Genomic DNA, 22,322 nt, shown 5'->3' on the forward strand with positions numbered 1-22,322 from the left:
CCCTTGTCAGCCTCCCTAAATACCAGTGTGGTATCTTTTGTCAAATCACGTAGTGCTTTGCGCTCCCATTTATTTAAATTAGTGCGAGGCCTCTTATTTTTGGCTTTTCCCTGTTGACATAGGTCTCTGAAGTCATTGAGGGTGGTCTTATAGAAGCACTCTATCATTGGGCTCTTGTAAGAAAGGGGATAGAACTCTGACTTACGTCTGAAAATACTTCTATTGACATCAAATATTTTTTCTGGATTGTCAACAGAAGTCTCAGAGTTGTTAGCCAGAAGTTCTTGAAGAATGGTAAGGGCCGGATCATCCCCTGAATCAAGGGTAATCGCAAGGCCCTCTTCCTTATGTTGTCGCAGGTTACGTTGGATGAAATAGCGTTTTCTACATAGGGTGCGAATAAATCTGTTCAGTTCTACGAACAGATTGAATATATTGGGGGTATTTGTAGGTGCAAAACCGAGTCCTTTGGTTAATATAGATTTCTCAGTTTTGGTGAGTTTCTTACTGGACAGGTTAAAGATGTTATTGGGGGATCTTAAAGGATCTGTTAATCCCACCCTCTTGGTTGTCTTCTTTTTCCCCCCTCTGCACCCTCTATACTTCTTGACCTCCTTCTTTTTGGTGTTTGTTTTCCCCAATTGGTCCTTGACAACGGTCCTCGTCCTCCCCCCTGCCTTTCTTCTAAAAAAACCTCAGATGTAGGGGCATCTTGCAATCTCATGGATCTTTGTTCCCTAGGTCTCGCTCCCAGTTGTGAAGGGGGATCGGAACGATTCATCCGATCAGTTTGATCCGTATCAGATTGATTGGGGAAATGGTGATGGGTATCTTTATCTCTTGTACTAAATTTGGTGGAGTATGTTCTAGATGTGTCTTTCTTCCTCCACTCTCTGTTTGTGTAGGTGTGTTCTCTATTTGGATCTCGATTAGTGTTTTTGTAATTCCTAACACGTCCCGTTTTATAATCTTCCAAATCCCTTTGAAATTTCTTACATTTGCTGTCTACAACTGATTGTTCAAATTTAGTCATTCTTTCCATGACTATTTGATCTCTCTCTTGATAGTCCTTAGTACTAGCAAAGGGTTCTAGTTTGATTTTAAGAGACTCTATCTCCAGTTCCACCTCCTTGGCTTTCTGGTTCCTATATTTAATTACAAGTTCCATTAAATTAAGGGAACATCTATCTAGAATTTTTTCCCATGATTCTTCAAATTCTCTATTCCCGTTAAAAATGGAGGGTTTGAACAGTCTGAGACCTCTAGGTATCATATTTTTATCCACATATTTCTGAAGATTGACCCCGTCGAGCCAATGCTTAGTCTCAGATCTCATCAAATCCTCCAATTTATAAAATTCATTTTTCAATTGATTAGTCACATCCATAGTACTATTCTCTGAGGGGTTGTCCCATTTACTGAGAAAACCCATCCTCCTAGTATGTCTGTCATTATAAGTGGAGAAACTCCCCATCTCTGCAGCCTGGAGTAGGACTATGTGAAACTGCAAAGATATGGAAAAAACACCCTAAGGTGAATTTGCTCCAGGCGCTGATGAGGGAGGTGCACCACAGCAGCTGAAACAAATGGGGTTGGTCAGACCCCCAAATAACAGAAATGGGTAGGAAAAAGGTTAAAGCGCTGAATGGTCAAATATGAGAGCAAAAGGTCACATGAAAATACACATTTATTGAAATTAAAAATAGGCTTAAAATTGATTAAAAATTGGTAACACTGTAAAAAAGTGAGTACTGAATACTGAGGGACACAGGGAAGTGTCCAAACGTTATGTCTCTCCCAATCCTGATGAAATTGCATAGACAATTCACACCTGTTCCAATAAAGCAGTCCCTTAATAGATGTGCTCAAGATATCTCGTTAATGTTCCATCAGATATTATAGTTACCACCAGCGATTGTCCAAGGTGTTTAAGCGGATAAGCATCCGCAGCGGCTTGTCCCTTGTTAAGCTGTGGGTGATGGAAAAACGGGTCCACGAAATGAGCCAATGGTGGGGACCTGGTCCAGGTGGAGAGTCTTCAGGAAAGGATTGTAGATGGTGAGTACACACAGCACCAGTCGCCAACGCGTTTCGTTGCGGTCACGCAACTTTTTCAAGGTAGTAAAGGTGCTGCTATCCAGGGTTTTTATACCCTTTACAAAATGGTTGCTCATTTGCATGTGGTGATTGACAGTGACCAAATACTCTCATTATATGACCAAAATGACAGACAGACACTTTAAATTGTTAAATGAGTAACATATAATAAATAATAAATATAATACACTTTGTTTCTTATATAACTATGGTTTAGTCAATTATAAAGAATCAAATCACATATCCTCCATAGTTCAGAAGGGAAGGAGGGATAATAAAAACCCGGAGTAAAGTGCAAAGGGATCTCTCATTGATCCTATATAAAAGAGGCTCAGAATCCTATCCATATATTGCATAGAATTAATCAGCATAAGTGAGGGCAGGTGAATTTCAACACTTACTGAGGAACTAGCACCTGTGAGTTTAGTTCCACGTCATTGTTCTGCGGCCGAGAGTCCAGATGACGGGAACACGTGGGCGTCCCCACTGTGCGCGTCACTGGGCTTCACGTGCAGTCTGGAGGTCGCGCCCGAGTGACGCGACCGTCGGATTTTACTTGTAAAAAGAAGTAGAGGCGGCGGAGATTGGTCCGCTCTCCGACCGTCGCTGTGGTAACAGGTGGGCGTGAGGGTTACCATGGTGGCGGATGATACAGTACACGTCCCCAAATGAGTCGCGTCTGAGTGACGTGACTGTCAGGTTTTGTTTACGTCAGAAGGTAGGAGCAGCAGGGATTGGTCCGCTCTCCGGCCGTTACTGTGGTGACGGGTGGACGTGAAGGTTGCCATGGTGGCGGACAATGTAGTGTGCGTCACCTTGGCAACACACACCGCACTGTCCGCACTGTCCGTCGCCACAGCACCACCTGTAAACATATCCCTAAGAAAACAACATCGATCTCTATTGAGGGAAGTGAAGAATTCCATCTCAGTAATTTTATGAACTGCGACACTAATTATGTCATATACCTGCTGACATGTGCTTGTAATAAAAGATATGTGGGACGGACGACGAGAAGTATTAAAGTCCGATTCATGGAACACCGTCGGAACATTATAAACAAATCCCAGACACATTGGGGTACATTTACTAACATTCGTAATTTCCGAAAATAGGTCAAAGTTCAATCACGAATGACATCGACAGTGTAAAACTGCAACTTTTTGAATTTATTACGATGGATTTACTAAGCTGTCGTATTCGGGTTTTTCTTTTCTTCCGATGTCGATGTCATTCGTTTTTTTTTACCTAATTTTACGGCAGTGATTAGCAAAACACTGCCGTTTTTTTTAACAATCAATCTCGGCCGGATCTGTGTGATCCGTGCTGGGGTTCTTTTTTTTTTTTTTTTTTAATTAAACAATGTAAAATCCCAAAAAAAAATGCGTGGGGTCCCCCCTCCTAAGCATAACCAGCCTCGGGCTCTTTGAGCCGATCCTGGTTGCAGAAATATGGTAAAAAAAATGACAGGGGTTCCCCCATATTTAAGCAACCAGCATCGGGCTCTGCGCCTGGTCCTGGTCCCAAAAATACGGGGGACAAAAAGAGTAGGGGTCCCCCGTATTTTTAAAACCAGCACCGGGCTCCACTAGCTGGACAGATAATGCCACAGCCGGGGGTCACTTTTATACAGCGCCCTGCGGCCGTGGCATCAAAAATCCAACTAGTCACCCCTGGCCGGGGTACCCTGGGGGAGTGGGAACCCCTTCAATCAAGGGGTCCCCCCCCCCCAGCCACCCAAGGGCCAGGGGTGAAGCCCGAGGCTGTCCCCCCCCATCCAATGGGCTGCGGATGGGAGGGCTGATAGCCTTTGTTGTAAAATAAAAGATATTGTTTTTAGTAGCAGTACTACAAGTCCCAGCAAGCCTCCCCCGCATGCTGGTACTTGGAGAACCACAAGTACCAGCATGCGGCGGAAAAACGGGCCCGCTGGTACCTGTAGTACTACCACTAAAAAAATACCCAAAAAAACACAAGACACACACACCGTGAAAGTATAATTTTATTACATACATACACACATACATACATACATACTTTTATGTTCCCACGCAGGTCGGTCCTCTTCTCCAGTAGAATCCAAGGGGTACCTGTTGAAGAAATTCTACTCACCAGATCCAGTGGTCCAGGCTCCTCGGCAAATCCAGGGTTAATCCACGTACTTGAATAAAACAAAAAAACGGTTGCCCGACCACGAACTGAAAGGTGACCCATGTTTGCACATGGGTCACCTTCCCACGAATGCCAGAAACCCACTTTGCCTTCTGGCTAAGTGGGTTTCTTCAGCCAATCAGGGAGTGCCACGTTGTAGCACTCTCCTGATCAGCTGTGTGCTCCTGTCTTCACTGACAGGCAGCACGCGGCAGTGTTACAATGTAGCGCCTATGCGCTACATTGTAACCAATGATGGGAACTTTCTGCTCAGCGGTGACGTCACTTTAGGTCAACCGCAGGGCACAAAGTTCACATCATTGGTTACAATGTAGCGCATAGGCGCTACATTGTAACACTGCCGTGTGCCGCCTGTCAGTGAGGACAGGAGCACACAGCTGATCAGTAGAGTGCTACAACGTGGCACTCCCTGATTGGCTGAAGAAACCCACTTAGCCAGAAGGCAAAGTGGGTTTCTGGCATTCGTGGGAAGGTGACCCATGTGCAAACATGGGTCACCTTTCAGTTCGTGGTCGGGCAACCGTTTTTTTGTTTTATTCAAGTACGTGGATTAACCCTGGATTTGCCGAGGAGCCTGGACCACTGGATCTGGTGAGTAGAATTTCTTCAACAGGTACCCCTTGGATTCTACTGGAGAAGAGGACCGACCTGCGTGGGAACATAAGGTAAGTATGTATGTATGTATGTGTGTATGTATGTAATAAAATTATACTTTCACGGTGTGTGTGTCTTGTGTTTTTTTGGGTATTTTTTTAGTGGTAGTACTACAGGTACCAGCGGGCCCGTTTTTCCGCCGCATGCTGGTACTTGTGGTTCTCCAAGTACCAGCATGCGGGGGAGGCTTGCTGGGACTTGTAGTACTGCTACTAAAAACAATATCTTTTATTTTACAACAAAGGCTATCAGCCCTCCCATCCGCAGCCCATTGGATGGGGGGGGACAGCCTCGGGCTTCACCCCTGGCCCTTGGGTGGCTGGGGGGGGGGGGACCCCTTGATTGAAGGGGTTCCCACTCCCCCAGGGTACCCCGGCCAGGGGTGACTAGTTGGATTTTTGATGCCACGGCCGCAGGGCGCTGTATAAAAGTGACCCCCGGCTGTGGCATTATCTGTCCAGCTAGTGGAGCCCGGTGCTGGTTTTAAAAATATGGGGGACCCCTACTCTTTTTGTCCCCCGTATTTTTGGGACCAGGACCAGGCGCAGAGCCCGATGCTGGTTGCTTAAATATGGGGGAACCCCTGTCATTTTTTTCACCATATTTCTGCAACCAGGATCGGCTCAAAGAGCCCGAGGCTGGTTATGCTTAGGAGGGGGGACCCCACGCAATTTTTTTTGAAAAAATAAGCACTTTCCCACCCCTTCCCACTGATATACATGCACGGATCTCATGGATCCGTGCATGCCTATCCAATCACGAATAAAAAAAAAAGGTCTGTTTTTTTTTAGCACTTTTTTACGAGTTGTAATTTTTCACGGCAGTGTTTGTTCTTTTTTGGCTTTGCACTTCTTAGTAAATGACCGAGATTCATACTTAAACAGCCGCGTTTTGACCGATGGTGTATTCATTCGTAATTTTTTACCTGAACTTGCAAAAAATTACGAATGCCCTCATCACTGCCGTGATTAGTGTTTAGTAAATGACCGAGATTAACCGAGATGACACTTTGAAGAAAAAACGGCATCTCGGTCAAAATCGGGAGCTTAGTAAATATACCCCATAGTGTCTCTAGACATTTCAGAGACTGTCACGACAGCGATCCCAACCTCCTAGGAGTAGTAGCTATTGAACACATTGTGAAAACTAAGAGGGGTGGGGATCGGTATAAATTATTATGCAAACAAGAGCTTTATTGGATGTTTAGGCTTAATACGATATACCCTTCCGGCCTTAATGAACAGGTAGAACTGAACCCAGTTCTATGATCCCTTCAGTTCCCCTGTTCTCTTAAGCCAAACACTTCAGTATGGTGCTACACCCATACCTAACAGCTTACTACAAAAAAAGGGGGAAAAAATATTTTTGTCTAATTTAATTTAATTGTTTATTAAAACAAGTATTATAATTTTTATTCTTTATTTTCACTTTTTGTATGTGTCACCATTTCTTTTTTTAGTATATATGTACCTTAGACATATGTGATTTTTCAAGTGTCCTATTATTAGGTTAAAATTGTTGTTATATTATTATCAACATTTATTATATATATATTTTTTTGTAGATATTATTCCTCATTAAGAAATGTGTGTTTTTTTAGGTCTTCCTCCGTTTTTCACTGCCTTATTTATTTATCCATCACATTTATATTAAGCGCTTTACTATATACCTAATTATTAATTATATATATGCTTTTTAATGTCCCCCTTTGCTGTGGCGACGGACAGTGCGGTGTGTGTTGCCAAGGTGACGCACACTACATTGTCCGCCACCATGGCAACCTTCACGTCCACCCGTCACCACAGTAACGGCCGGAGAGCGGACCAATCCCTGCTGCTCCTACCTTCTGACGTAAACAAAACCTGACAGTCACGTCACTCAGACGCGACTCATTTGGGGACGTGTACTGTATCATCCGCCACCATGGTAACCCTCACGCCCACCTGTTACCATAGCGACGGTCGGAGAGCGGACCAATCTCCGCCGCCTCTACTTCTTTTTACAAGTAAAATCCGACGGTCGCGTCACTCGGGCGCGACCTCCAGACTGCACGTGAAGCCCAGTGACGCGCACAGTGGGGACGCCCACGTGTTCCCGTCATCTGGACTCTCGGCCGCAGAACAATGACGTGGAACTAAACTCACAGGTGCTAGTTCCTCAGTAAGTGTTGAAATTCACCTGCCCTCACTTATGCTGATTAATTCTATGCAATATATGGATAGGATTCTGAGCCTCTTTTATATAGGATCAATGAGAGATCCCTTTGCACTTTACTCCGGGTTTTTATTATCCCTCCTTCCCTTCTGAACTATGGAGGATATGTGATTTGATTCTTTATAATTGACTAAACCATAGTTATATAAGAAACAAAGTGTATTATATTTATTATTTATTATATGTTACTCATTTAACAATTTAAAGTGTCTGTCTGTCATTTTGGTCATATAATGAGAGTATTTGGTCACTGTCAATCACACATGCAAATGAGCAACCATTTTGTAAAGGGTATAAAAACCCTGGATAGCAGCACCTTTACTACCTTGAAAAAGTTGCGTGACCGCAACGAAACGCGTTGGCGACTGGTGCTGTGTGTACTCACCATCTACAATCCTTTCCTGAAGACTCTCCACCTGGACCAGGTCCCCACCATTGGCTCATTTCGTGGACCCGTTTTTCCATCACCCACAGCTTAACAAGGGACAAGCCGCTGCGGATGCTTATCCGCTTAAACACCTTGGACAATCGCTGGTGGTAACTATAATATCTGATGGAACATTAACGAGATATCTTGAGCACATCTATTAAGGGACTGCTTTATTGGAACAGGTGTGAATTGTCTATGCAATTTCATCAGGATTGGGAGAGACATAACGTTTGGACACTTCCCTGTGTCCCTCAGTATTCAGTACTCACTTTTTTACAGTGTTACCAATTTTTAATCAATTTTAAGCCTATTTTTAATTTCAATAAATGTGTATTTTCATGTGACCTTTTGCTCTCATATTTGACCATTCAGCGCTTTAACCTTTTTCCTACCCATCTATGCGATTATGTAGCATTGGACAGAAACATTATTTGCCCCTTTTTTAGCACAAATTGTGCATTTTTTTCCAACTGTACATGGACAATTCAAATATTTACACATCCTTTGCAATGCCAACTGATACAAATATTTCAGTTCCGACCCCTTGCGTTAAGTTTAATGAAATGGATGGAGGGGGCGTGTAAGTGATGCCAAAATTTAGTGTGTCTTTATGCAAAATATGTCCCATGTTGACCTGAAGAAATGGGCATATTTGCTTGTTTGATAAAGAATCACTTGCGGGCAATGGCATATGTATAATAAGTGCAGGGTGTGCACTGCACCCATATATAATTACACACATCTTGCCACCGTCTCCAGAATCCTGTGGCAGCTGGTGGCCCGACACTGCAAGGAAGCAGAAATCACAAAAGAAAATGGTGCAGTGGGCATTTTCTAGGGATCTGCGCATGTACAATAGAGAAGTCCCCAAGAACAAGAAACAGGTGCCATGTTTCCGGAGACCTGCGCATGCACCATAGACTCTGGCAGCGCAATAGACTCTGACTTTGTGTCAGAGAGAAAGGGGCCTGCACAGAGCATGCACAGAGGCTCTCTCCTGTCCTAAATCGCCTCTGATTGCTGGTACTCATTAATTGGTGCATAGTGCATACTGATGATGATGACTACAAATGGCGGTCACTACTGATTCCATTATTGCCACCTAATCCTCCCACTTATGTCAGTGCTATAGTAATGTAGTTGCTGCAATCTCTCTGCATTCCTACTGTGATATTAGCAATCAGTCTGCTGTAATAAATCATATTTAAATGTGTTTTGATTTGAACGTAATACGTTCACTTTGCCTTTGTGTCTAGTTCTAATTCCTTTTACATGGCAAATGCAACTTATTAATAAATAATAATAATTAACACTTCAGTTCACAGGCATGTGCTATATTGTTAGAAATGTTAGGATTTACTATTATCACTGTGAACTTGAAGCCACATTCACTGGTGTAAATTAAGAGTTGTGGCATCACGATGACATAAAGCTAGGACATTTACTACCCTTGCTATGCTGGACACATCTTCTGTATGTGGTAAGCTCTGCAAGTGAATGTCAGCAGCAGCAGGAGACGCGCGTCCCGGCTGTTGCATTGGAGCCGGGGCGCCGCGTCTCCCATTGATCCCGTCCCGGCGCCTAGCAACAGGCTGACGCCAGGCGCAATGCCTCCTGGTCCCCACCCGGCGCCTAGCAACAGGCGGACGCCGGCGCTGGGAACCGCCAGACTCCTAGCAACGGGGACGCAGGAGGCAGACGGCGTACCTTGTTGCTTAGGAGGTAGTTTACGTGCAGCAGGGCAGCTACATTGAATGCTGCAATTACTACTCTGCATTCTGATTGGTGCAGGCACCATTTATATTCCCTACCTGGTCTCTGTCATATCACTGGTGATAGTTCCTGCTTCAGTGAGAACCTGTCAACTCATATGAGATCCTGTCTGCCTGTGTTGAACCTGTGAACCGGAGACCTTGCTAGATTGCTTACCTGACCAGAACCAACTAGCCTTGTATTCAGGTTTTTGTGGAGGTTCCACACGGACACTGCTTGCCTGCATTTCTGTATTATAACACCTTTGTGAATTGTTGCTTTCACAGTTTATTAAGTTTCTGATAACATCTTTGAGCATTGTTGCTTTCACAGTTTATTAAGTTGCTTATTACATCTTATGCATTGTTGCATTCACAATCACTTGTATATTCAGTGTCATTGCTTTCAACACTCTGTGCCTTGTGATATGTATATTTTGTTTGTGTTGAGAACACTCTCCTCAGTCTGTGCCTTAGCAAAGTAGTAAGGTGGTGTCAGGTGAACGTCTCACCGTATTGCATTTACCCCTGCCCAGCCACCGGTAGTAACCTTGTATATACGGAAAACCTGGGGGCATCTGAGTACGGGGAGGACCTAATTCACCCTGGAAAGGCGTCAGCTAAAGACGAAGTCTTTGGATGCAGGAGACTAAAAGACTGCTGGGCAGTGGGTAGTTGCGTGAGCTTCACTAAGACACCACCTATAAGTCTACGAAACTAAGTGTAACTTTAACAGTTACAGTAAGTAAAATTCACCTTTTCTAGGACACTTCTAGTGGTTATGATTTAGACGTATATTCCATCCAACTCTGCATGAAGCTCTCAGGGATTTGTTGGGTTTTGATTCTTACATTAGAAGTGTTAGAGCAATAGTTATGGATTCAACTCATTTACTCTGTGCTGAGAACAAAACTGAGGAAGTGACAGTAGTAATAATTATGTGCAATCATCATCAAACACCTACTCTCACACACCTTTCTTGCATGATGAATAGACCAAAATACAGTAGGAGGAGCATCTCATGCAGTTAGCATTCTGAAATAGTGCTATACGTGATCTTGTATGAGAACTCTCTTTTACCATGTAATATTTCGGCATTGGGGGCCTAATTCAGACCTGATCACAACAGCAACATTTTTCTCTAATGGGCAAAACCATGTTGCACTGCAGATGGGGCAGATATAACATGTGCAGAGAGAGTTATATTTGGGTGTGGTGTGTGTTCAAACTGAAATCTAAATTGCAGTGTAAAAATAAAGCAGCCAGTATTTACCCTGCACAGAAACAATATAACCTACCCAAATCTAACTTTCTCTGCACATGTTACATTTGCCCCACCTGCAGTGCACTTGGTTTTGCCCATTAGAGAAAGATTTTGCTTTTGCCATCAGGTCTGAATTAAGCCCTGAATGCACTGTAGGCTCGTCAAACCTCACAGTTTTATAAGAATATCACATTATAAGCTACTTAAAAGATTGCTCAGAACTTATTATTATAGGTTGAGTATCCCATATCCAAATATTCCGAAATACGGAATATTCCGAAATACAGAATTTTTTGAGTGAGATAGTGAAACCTTTGTTTTCTGATGGCTCAATGTACACAAACTTTGTTTAATACACACAGTTATTAAAAATATTGTATTAAATGACCTTCAGGCTGTGTGTATAAGGTGTATATGAAACAAATGAATTGTGTGAATGTACACACACTTTGTTTAATGCACAAAGTTATTAAAAATATTGGCTAAAATTACCTCAAGGCTGTGTGTATAAGGTGTATATGTAACATAAATGCATTCTGTGCTTAGACTTAGGTCCCATCACCATGATATCTCATTATGGTATGCAATTATTCCAAAATACGGAAAAATCCGATATCAAAGATATTTCTGGTCCCAAGCATTTTGGATAAGGGATACTCAACCTGTATTATTATTATTATTATTATTTATTATAATTTTAACTAATGAGTTATGATATTGACAAATCCATATATATGTGTATAAGTTTGCTTATTTCTTATGTTATTTTAATAAGGTACAATTACCAGAACACTCTGCAACTACTGGGATTAGATGAGGCAGAAGATAACGGCAAAGATCCTGTAATGATGAAAGGAGCTTATTTATCTCTTCTCTACTTGCGTCATCTTAGGCTGAGAGATCTTCAGGTAATCTCCCTTTTCATGTAATGAAGAACATTTTCAGACTGGGGTATACAGTATGTAGTGATACTGGATACTACTCTTAGGTGAATCATGCATATTCAACCAAGACAGTGGTTGTTCCTCAAGAAACAAATCCCTTATGGTGGATATGCAAGGGTGCTAATCTGTTGTATATTTTTTTCAAGCTGCGTAAATGCTAGAAATGCAGAGCTACAAACTGCATTCATATAGGTGTGTTCAATTCTTGTAGAAACTGCCGTCTTGCCGGTAAGGACAGCAGTTTCCGACTTTATCAGGTCGAATAGTGATTCGACCTATTCAGTGGGGCTGACATTTTTCCGTCAGGTCGGCAATTCCGACTTGTTGGAAAACACGTGGATCGGCAGATTTTGCAGCCAAATCCGACAGCTTTTAGCCCCGTTTTCGACAATGTCAATCCGACTTTAAAAAAAGATGGATTGACATTGTCAAGAACGGACAAATCCTGTCAGATTTGGCCGCAAATTGAATACTGCATTGTCGGATCCTTTCCGTTGGAAAAGATCCGACATGCATTGAATACACCCAAAAGACTGTTGTATTCCCTTTCTCTATAAGGATCAATTATCACCAAAACAGTCTAACAAACAAGTAGCCAGCATTTACATCTTCCTTGCATAGAACTGAATAAAGTAAGAAAGCCTTTTAGGAAGTGTATATAAACACATTCTGTGTACTGTATGTAGTCTGATTTGCCTTATGAAGGATGAAGAACCCTTGTGACTGTTGGATAACACCAGATGTGTAAATATCAAACATTCACTTATGGTTTTTTAAGTATATGCTTAGTAATGTCACATTAACAATAATTCAGATGCATTTTCCAGTTTACTTTGGTCACTAATTAAAAATTATGATGAGTTAATTAAGTTTAAAACTCGCATGAGTTCTACTTAATTAATGGAGGCATTAATCGTGCCTCCTGTACATAAGTAACACTTCTAAAAAGCTGTAATTTTGGTGGGGACAGCTTTCCGGAATAGGGGCCCTTATTCCGAGTTGTTCGCTCGGTAAATTTCATCGCATCGCAGCGATTTTCCGCTTAGTGCGCATGCGCAATGTCCGCACTGCGACTGCGCCAAGTAAATTTGCTATGAAGTTAGGAATTTTACTCACGGCTTTTTCTTCGCTCAGGCGATCGTAGTGTGATTGACAGGAAATGGGTGTTTCTGGGCGGAAACAGGCCGTTTTATGGGCGTGTGGGAAAAAACGCTACCGTTTCCGGAAATAACGCAGGAGTGGCTGGAGAAACGGGGGAGTGTCTGGGCGAACGCTGGGTGTGTTTGTGACATCAAACCAGGAACGACAAGCACTGAACTGATCGCAGATGCCGAGTAAGTCTGAAGCTACTCTGAAACTGCTAAGAAGTTTGTAATCGCAAAATTGCGAATACGTCGTTCGCAATTTTAAGATGCTAAGATTCACTCCCAGTAGGCGGCGGCTTAGCGTGAGCAACTCTGCTAAAATCGCCTTGCGAGCGAACAACTCGGAATGACCTCCAGAGATGCTTATCTTTGCCTTCTCTAACTTAACGCACCTGTAATCACAGAAGCTGCACACGTGCAATACTAATTACAAGTGTGTTAAGTGTATATAATATTAAAAATATATATATATATATTTTACAGTACACTTTTCTATATTCTCCCTGCTGCTGCTGACGGGAAGCATTTCCCCTCTGTCTGTACTGTGGTGGCACTTGCAAGTGCTTCTTCAATTGTGTTATTTTATTAAATAACTCTTTACAGTAAATAAACAGTTAATTTACAAGTGCCATTGGGGAACAGAGAGAGGTCCGTTGCTTCCCATCAGCAGCAAAATGCAGCTGCGGGAAGAACACAGTGCAGCATGAAGAGGGAGCCGGAGGAAGGGCCATGTCAACGGCAGCTTGTGAAGCCACACAGGATGGCGGATGGGTCATTCAATCACAATTCAACATACTGTAGCTTTATGCAATTAAGACATATTTTAACACATTTTCACTATATTTCTATACTTCCCAATAAGCTAAACCTGACTTTTATTCCAGATATATTTGTTTTGAATCAATACCTGGGCAAAATGTAAATGGGAGCAGTAGTTAAGCTTCTTTAAAATATTTGAATACAATGGTTCTCTTACTTTTTCACCTGGACAAACTTCACAATAGAATTCTTCTTCTGGGATGGTGCAAAGACAACCTATCATTGTTCATGGGCAGCCAGTGGTGATCAGAGCTGCTCAGTCAGTGACAGATGATGGAGACCCCCCTACCGCTAGTACGGCATCAGCAGGCACTGCTAATGGTCTCAGCTCAGTCCTTATTTAACCATCCAGCAGCTCACACTCCTCATGTCAGGAATGACAACATGCAGCTTCTCTGGTGTCAGAGAGCTCTGTTCTCACAGAATGTCTTAATATCTTATTGGCCGGAGCATCCCACCCTAAGAACTGAGGATGAGGAATACGGCATGCATCATCCATTTCAGCTGTGCTGGGTGGTGTATAGCACTCTGGCCAGGGCTGTTTCTAGCCAATTTGGCTCCCAGTGCGAGATTTAAAACTGCGCCCCCCATGACATAAAAAAATGTGCCCCCCCCCCACACACCTAGATAAAAAAAAAAACATGTGCGCGCACCCGGCAAGGGGGCGTGGCCTCATCTAAATGAGTGTGGCCTCATTTAAATGGGCATGGCCTCGTCTGAAAAGACTACCTCACAATCCAGTTTTTGACCCTGCTCCAACAGATCACGACCACCACTGGAAAAAAAAATTCTACCATATTAAGCCCCACACAGTAATGCCCCCTGCACCATATTATGCCACACACCGCAATGCCCTTGATACATTAAATCCCCACACTACGGCAGGCAAGAGTCCCCATTTCACACATTACGGCAGGTGTCCCCATTTTACACATTGAGAGAGAGAGAGAATACTTACAGAGGCGATTACCGCTCTTCGGCCCGCCTCACCAGTCGCTCCTCGCGCCGGCCTTTCCCTCTTCCTAACTTGGATCCCCCTCTGTACTCCGCTCGGGGTAGGGGGGGGGGGGAGTTTCGCGGAGTGACGGGGTTGCGTTGTGACGTAATGACGCAACTGCGTCATTCCGTGAAACTCCGCCCCCCGAGCGGGTTACTCGGGGAGAAATAGGAGGGGGAAGCAGGGAGCCACAGTTAGTGCCGCGGCGGGCGCCCAGTGCGGTTGCACTGCTCGCCTGCCCCAAGAAACGGCCCTGACTCTGGCCTAGGCAGGTGGTCACCAATTTCAGTGATTGTGGGAGCAGCAGCCATGTCACACCCACCAAGGGCTTCTGTCAGAAAATGAACTTACCTTTAGCTGTATTTGAGCACATATAAAATGTCGCTTTGCTGCCCACTCTTACGAAGACCCCAAAACAAAAAACACAATTTATTTTTCTGCATTCCCACAAATAATGATACTAAGACATGCACTAGTAGATCAGTTTGTGTATGGAAATTCAGTTTGCAATGAAAAGTTGAAAACACTGCTAACAGATAAATATTTCTAAATGCAATGCTAACATGCACATTATATCTGCGCCTTATGCTCACGTCTGTTGTCAGTGTGGCCCATATCAGCCCATTCGCATACTCTTCATCCTTTAGGTGGGCTGTAATAGCATCCGAGTTTGCCGGAGGTGTGGGATACCGGACGATCGCAGACTTTTTTTTAAAGCGGCAGTCATTTACAAGGTATGGTTATATCTTGTAAATGACTGCCGCTTAAAAAAAAGTCTGTACGCAAACTCAGACACTATTACATCCCGCCTATTATGTCATATGTAACTCTATGGACATTACAGGATTTGTATGATATGCACATGTTATATGCTGTATAATTACTGTATACTTGCTTGGAGAATTCACACGCTGTGCATGACACGCAAACATAATCATGTGTCTAAGGTCTGATTTGTTTTAATTAATTGTCCCTTGTCTGTCCAGTGCTGCTGTATATAGCTAAACACTGATGTATATATTGCATAATGGAGAAGACTTGGCCGGCATGGTGCAGCGTAGGCGCAGTTTTCTCCTAACTCTTCACTGGTCCTGGCAGTGCACAAGAGTCTTACTGTGCACATCCGAGAGCTTTTATAGCAATATTCTGCACATTCAGGGGGTATGTTCAGTGCTCACACTACTGGGATCACTGGCATCTGAACAAATACACTGATGTGTATTATATATAAGGAAGTGTTTCCGATACAGTTAGATACATTTAACCACTTTGCTTTTTGTTTGCTATCCGGTCTATAGGTCGATAGTCAAAAGGTCGACCATTAATGGTCGACGTGCATTAGGTCGACATGATCAAAAGGTTGACATGTAAAAGGTAGAGAGTACAAAAGGTTAGCAGGTTCAAAAGGTCAACATAACAATGTTTTTTTGTGGTTTTTTTTTTTTTTACTTTTTCATACTGTTCCATCCACATGGACTGTTATTGGGAATAGTAACCTGTCTGAAGCTTTGCGAGTGAAGCGGTACACTAATGGGACTTTTTAGTGGTAAAAAAAAGGGACAAAACACTCCAAAAATTAACAACAAAAAAAGTAACGTTTTTTTGTGTCAACCATTTCCCTGTCGACCTTTTCTACTGTCCACCTATTCCATGTCGGCCTTTTGATCCTGTCCATCTTTGGCATGTTGACCTTTTGACTGTAGTCCTTTTAGTTTAGATCTAATGATCCACACCCAGTTTGTGTGACCTCTTAAATCTTCATATAACTTGATCTCTATGATCCATTAACTGGTGACCCCCAATGTAACTGCATATTAACTGAGACGGGTATACAGATTATCAATGTAGTAATCGAGTGGTTCCTGTACATACTATAGTGATCTTGCTGGTTTTTATTTCAGCGTGTCTGCCTTGGATTCCTAAACTATTTCCGATCCCTAGAGAGAACTCTGACGATTGACACCTGCTGTCTCCATAGTAATTCTGGTCACCTGGTGCGCAGCACAGGTGAAGAGACTTGCTGGCTAAATGCTGCTCAAGGAGGGTCTGGTATGTCAGGAGGACTTGGATCTCATCAGTATATGCACCAAACTCCAGCTGACTTTAAGGTATTATTCAGCAGAGATGTACTCGCATAGCTATGTTTTTGTCTGTGTTTTGGCATTTTGTCATATCTACTTGCATAGGTGTGTGCAGGCCTGTACATGGTCACACTCTCCAACACAGTCCTCTCATGTCTTCCTGGGGGCTGGCTGATGACATGGTGCCAATGGATTGGAGTGCCTGCCAACGTCACTGCATGTGCTCCCCATCCCCCAAGTACGTGGCCAGGATCTGGTGTCTGCCAGTCCCAGCACAGAGAGTGCACAGATTTAGGTAGTGGCTGTCCAAGTGGTGTGTGCAGGTGCACATCCTGCACACCCAATGCACATGCTGATGTCTACTCTACTATTATTATCATCAACTGCAGACAATATATAATGGACAGGGCAGAGCAAACACTCACACACTCAGATGTGTATGGCCTCTTGTGACTAGCAGTCCCGTGAATAGTGCTCCTTGGAGTAATGTATCAAACCACAGAGAGAGTGAAAGTGAAAGGTTGCCCATAAGAACCAATTTAGATTCTTATTGTCATGTTACAAGCTGTGCTAGAAAAATGTCAGAAACTGCATTGGGCAATGTCTCCATTTTATGTTCCTTGGTTGTTTGCCATATCTCCCCCAATATGTTTCAAATAACTTTGCTTGGAGATTATTAATGGCCATGGCTCATAGTTTGCTTAATAACTTTTTTAACTTATATATAAGGTAAATTGCAAATTCGGACGTATCTAGTCATTTGTGGGTCCCATAGCAACATACAGTATGTAAAGGCCCCATCTACCGCTCAGTGGCACAGAAACTAACATAGAAGACAGGCCCCATTACAGCTGCACACTGGGGTGTAGCTATAGCAGGTGCATAGGGTGCAGTTGGTATGAGGCCTGGGCCGTCTCCCTTGGTTGCAGGTATACACTACCACCAAGAGGGGTGGGCGAGTAGGTAATAATTATCCGAGCCCACCAGCGCTCCCTGCTTCCCCCTTTACCTGGCAGCAGCTGCTTCTTCTATGCCCAGCCAGCTCATGCTGCTCTGTACTGGCTGGGCTGCAGTGTGGCTGGGAAGGCTGCCTGTGGGTGGGGTAAGGGGAAATCATTCACACTCATCGTGGTCCCCCCTCTGGATGTGCCCCTGGCTGAGGGGCACTATGGTGCTTCTCTATTATTTTTTCATTTATTTATAAGGTGGGGGGTGGCCAAGCCTCCCGCGATTACGTACATAGGCCCGGTGCAACTTTCTATGGACCTGCAAGTATATAAAATAGAACTCATGGCATTGGATTTCCTAGTATATCCCAGAAGGTGAACTTGAAACAGTTAAACAGGCCATTTGCAGAGTGGTATCAGAATATGCTCCTGCTGTAATGATGTATCACTACACTTCTCACTGCATGACATTCTGCTTCTCTCTGCTGTGTCGCCTATCTCCACAACCAGCTACACAGTGCACAGTTCATGGAGTTTTCAGAGGTGGAAAATCATGATGACTACTACACAGTTGAAGATGGGATTGTCCACACTCAGGATCAGAAAGGAGCATTTATTATGTACGATGCAGCACTTGAAGATCTACATGAGTTGCAAGAACAATTACTGCTTCTAACAACCCTCTTTATAGAGAGGGAAAAAAGTAAGTAAGGAACAATTAAACTAGGGGTAGATGACTGACAACCTGTGGCACTCCAGCTCCTGTCCAGCTACGCATCCCAGCATGCCCTGCCACAGTTATGATGTTAGGGCATGCTAAAACTGTGCCAGGGTATGCTGGGATGTGTAGTTGCATAGCAGCTGTAGTACCACAGATTGCCTGTCTCATAACCAAACCATGGTGATATTTCCACATTGTCCCTCTGTGATGGAAACAACTATAACCCCATGACGCAATTATTGTTCCTTGTTTATTGTTGTAATTTACAATCTAATCTGTGCAGAAGTGCCACAGTTGCAATCAATGACCATGAATATTAGCCTTCACACTGGCAGCCAGTTGGAATTTCATATATACTTGGTATAAACGCCATGACATTTCTGTTGATTGCTCCATTTCCTCAGTTTTTTTTTCTTTGATAGTAAAATACAAAGAGTCTGACCTTTGCACAGCCCCATAATTTTTATATTTTAAATCAGTGGTTCTCAAACTTTTCTGAATCACGGTGTTCTTGAGTATCAGAATTTTTTCACATCACCCCTAAGCCAAAAGTTCTTATTGAGAAATTTAGACAGAAATATTAAATTAAGTAAATTGTGTTTTATATGTCATCCTTAGGTTCAATTGTGTGGTGAGGGACAAGATTTGCCTCTGTTTGTCCACATATTTTATGATTGGCAGCCACCAGCACTGGTTTTGCCTATTACTTTGACCATAAATAATTTGAATTGGTCCTGGACCACCAATCCAAGGCACCCCTGCAAGTGTCCTGAGGCACCCCAGGGTGCCACGCCACACAGTTTGAGAACCACTGTGTTAAAATATAAAATAACTGTGCAACCTTAAATTTATTTAGAACATAAATTATATTCAATGCTTCCTTTACTTGCCAATTAAAATGGTTACAGCAACCTATTGAATCTGGATTATGCAAAATTATACATCATGCATTAAAGATGTCATGTTTGAAAAACCAGGGCACATGAAAACCCTAACTGTGGTTAATGCTAAATCTGAACTTGAATTTGTAATAATTCTATTATCACTTCTGCCTGTGTAAAGTGCTCACAGCTATTTTTTACAAAAGGCTAGATATTGCCATTGCCACCAGTTTTGTAGGGCACTAGTCACAATTCACTATTCTTTTTCACAGCCCATACTTTTTATGTAAAGTTGATAATTTGTCATTTTTATTGGGTGTCATAATCAACCTAATGCAAATAGTTCTATCTTTGATCTGAAAGGTTTTAAGTCAACTAAAAAAGAAGCGAGTGCTGTGGACCTATCAGAGTGGGCACACGTTAACGTGGATCGCTTTGCTCTGCTGCTTGACCTGTGGACTTGGGAATGTTCCCTATTAGAAAATAAACAACAGGTATGTCATTCTTTGTCTGCTGGCTTTAGTAGGACACTCTTCCCTCATGTGCATCTCTCTCCCTCACTTACAGTATACCATCATCTCCTCACCACTGACAACAGCAGTTCAGCTGGCAATGCTTTTATGAGTATTATGACCACTTATGCAGCATTGTTTTACACAGCTTGTATCCCATGTTCTGCAGTGTTTCTACTGTATGTCTTTTGCACTTACTTTGTTATGTTTACACTGTTTCTGTGTACGTACTTTGTAAGGCAGTGCATAATCCTTGTGGTGCTTTCACACACTGGACTAACAAGATCTGTTTATGCACTAAGCGATGTCTCTTCATAGCTGTACACTCATTCAGCTGTCTCTCACCTGTAGTTTTAAGATATGTTTCTGGCTCAAAGAAATACTTAGATTGTTTATTGCTTTAATCTGGAACCGGCGCTGCCAGGACATGGGCACCACCATCTTGTTCAGAGTCAGCTAATCGCGGTTCCTCCAATTACAGCTCTGAGCTCCAGCACATGACTCTTGCGTCCAGTCCGCAGCCATGGTGCTTTATTAAGTCTCTCTCTGCTCGTATCTCATTGCCAGTGCAACTTTTGCTGATACCTGTCAGTTGTTCCAGATTGCATATTGTGGACTTTGGCTCCCCACTATTGCTTTCGTCTTCTGATGTGTAACATTTCAGTTCCAGGACATCCTATTGCATTCTTGTTAGCAGTGGTATAAAAGGGTGGTCTTCTGTTTGCCGGCGGTCGGGCTCCCGGCGCTCAGTATACCGGCGCCGGGAGCCCGACAGCCGGAATACCGACAATTATTTTCCCTCGTGGGGGTCCACGACCCCCATAGAGGGAGAATAAAATAGTGTGGCGCGCGTAGCGCGCCACCGTGCCCGTAGCGTGGCGAGCGCAGCGAGCCCGCAAGGGGCTCATTTGCGCTCGCCAAGCTGTCGGTAAGCCGGCGGTCGGGCTCCCGGCGCCGGGATGCTGGTCGCCGGGAGCCCGACCGCCGGCCAGCCGTAGTGAACCCGTATAAAATGATAGTGTTTCTGCATGACACATAGATTTCTGTGTATAGCCCTAAGTTTGTACACATAGTTAACACAGCATACATCATGAAGATAAGATGGTGCTGTTACTGTAACATATAATACTTGTCACTTTTGTTCTATACCAGCGGTACTCAAACTGTGGGTCCTGACCCGAAAGTGGGTCAGTATGGGTTCTAGACTCCATGTTGCTGACCATCAGGCTTATGACTTCTCTGACCTCTCAGCCAGTGATACAAAGTGTATGAAAAATCCTTTGAATTGTGTGTTACTTCAGGTGCCAGATAATCAATGCGCTGTACCGGTATATTTCTCTCCACTTTATCTCTCTTCAAGATTTGCTAAATCTCCTCCTTAGTATATTTTTCTGGTTGATTTGGCCTTAAGTGTTCTTAGTCCTACCTACCCAATTCAAAACACACAGCAGACGCTCATATTCCTACCTCTATTCATATATAGAAAGCAAAAGAGTAACTTCAAGATAGTATGTATTGTACTGCAGTGAAACAGTATTTGTGCAAAATACCATATTATAAAAATGATTAGAATAATACAGAAAAGGTATTTTTAATATCGTCTTTGTATTTTTCTTATAATTTTTATAGTGAAAACTCTGGAGTATACTGGAATATGACAGGAGAGGCTCTGCCTCACTTGTCCCCGCGTCACTGGTGTAAAGAAGTATTTTTCATAAACTGATCAAGTTGAAAATAAAGCTAAATTAATGTGCAAAACAATATTATTTGTGTGACATTTAAAAAAAACCAATTCAGATATTTTCTAATCTCTAGTTTAAAAGAAATTTACATGTAAATTGACATTGCAAATTTGTTTCTAATGAAAACTAACTTATTTTTTTCAACTTTTGCCAAGTAAACAAAATGATTCTGTAGTGTCAATATTTTATCCATTATTGTTGTAAGAATGTTGGATTACGGTAATGACCAGAGTCTACTGCACTGTTATACATGACCTCTAGTAAGTAATACATTGCAGACTGTGATTATGCATCTGCTACAGTGTAGAAGACCAATTGTCCAATTTCTAACATGAACTGTATGTCTTTGTGTACTTTCTAATTAGCTTGTAGATAGTTACTATGAAGATTATCAGCATGTCCTTGATCCAGAAGAAAGATTTACCTTGGCACAAGTGATTACTGACATCATGTATAGGCGCCCACGGTTTGACATTGGCTCCAAATACTTCCTGGAAGCTTATAGGGATGAGTGCCAGTGTCTGAGGATTCACTTACAGCTTGTTAGAAACGTATTGAGTAGCCAAGTAAGTAAACAGACGTTCCTTCACAAATGGTGCTTATTCCTTTATTGGTGAAAACAGCTTCTTGACATTATTTTTAATGCAGCTAAAAGTATACAAGGCCTAATGGACAGTTACACTTCTAATGTGCTAATAACCATTACAAATTCTATGCAAAATGTGCACATATTTGTAGCTCAGTATAGACAGCATGGTGGTTAGCAGTTATCAGTTTGATTAAGATCTGGGCCCTATATGTGTGAAGTTTGTATGTTCTCCATGTATTTGATCCAGTTTCTTCCACATACATCAGTTGCCTTCAACAGTCAGCTTCTGCCCGATAGGTAATGCCATCTATAGATGCCTATGTGCTTCATTCCACAATGAGCCCTGGAGAGGGATCCGTAGA

The 22,322-nt window shown here is 42.8% G+C and overlaps 1 protein-coding gene across 4 annotated transcripts in view; it reads left to right on the forward strand.

Moving 5' to 3' along the window:
- Nucleotides 1-22,322, forward strand: part of LOC134909816 (uncharacterized) — a 366,238-nt gene that overhangs the window by 72,973 nt on the left and 270,943 nt on the right. For all 4 annotated transcript variants that reach the window (XM_063917096.1, XM_063917098.1, XM_063917097.1 and 1 more), the window contains 5 exons: nt 11,358-11,490; nt 16,389-16,595; nt 18,026-18,218; nt 19,481-19,611; nt 21,737-21,937. In XM_063917096.1, coding sequence (XP_063773166.1) covers nt 11,358-11,490; nt 16,389-16,595; nt 18,026-18,218; nt 19,481-19,611; nt 21,737-21,937 — 865 coding nt within the window. The remainder of the gene's footprint in view (nt 1-11,357; nt 11,491-16,388; nt 16,596-18,025; nt 18,219-19,480; nt 19,612-21,736; nt 21,938-22,322) is intronic.

Source organism: Pseudophryne corroboree, chromosome 4 (assembly GCF_028390025.1).
Source record: "Pseudophryne corroboree isolate aPseCor3 chromosome 4, aPseCor3.hap2, whole genome shotgun sequence".
In the NCBI taxonomy this organism is placed as follows: Eukaryota; Metazoa; Chordata; class Amphibia; order Anura; family Myobatrachidae; genus Pseudophryne; species Pseudophryne corroboree.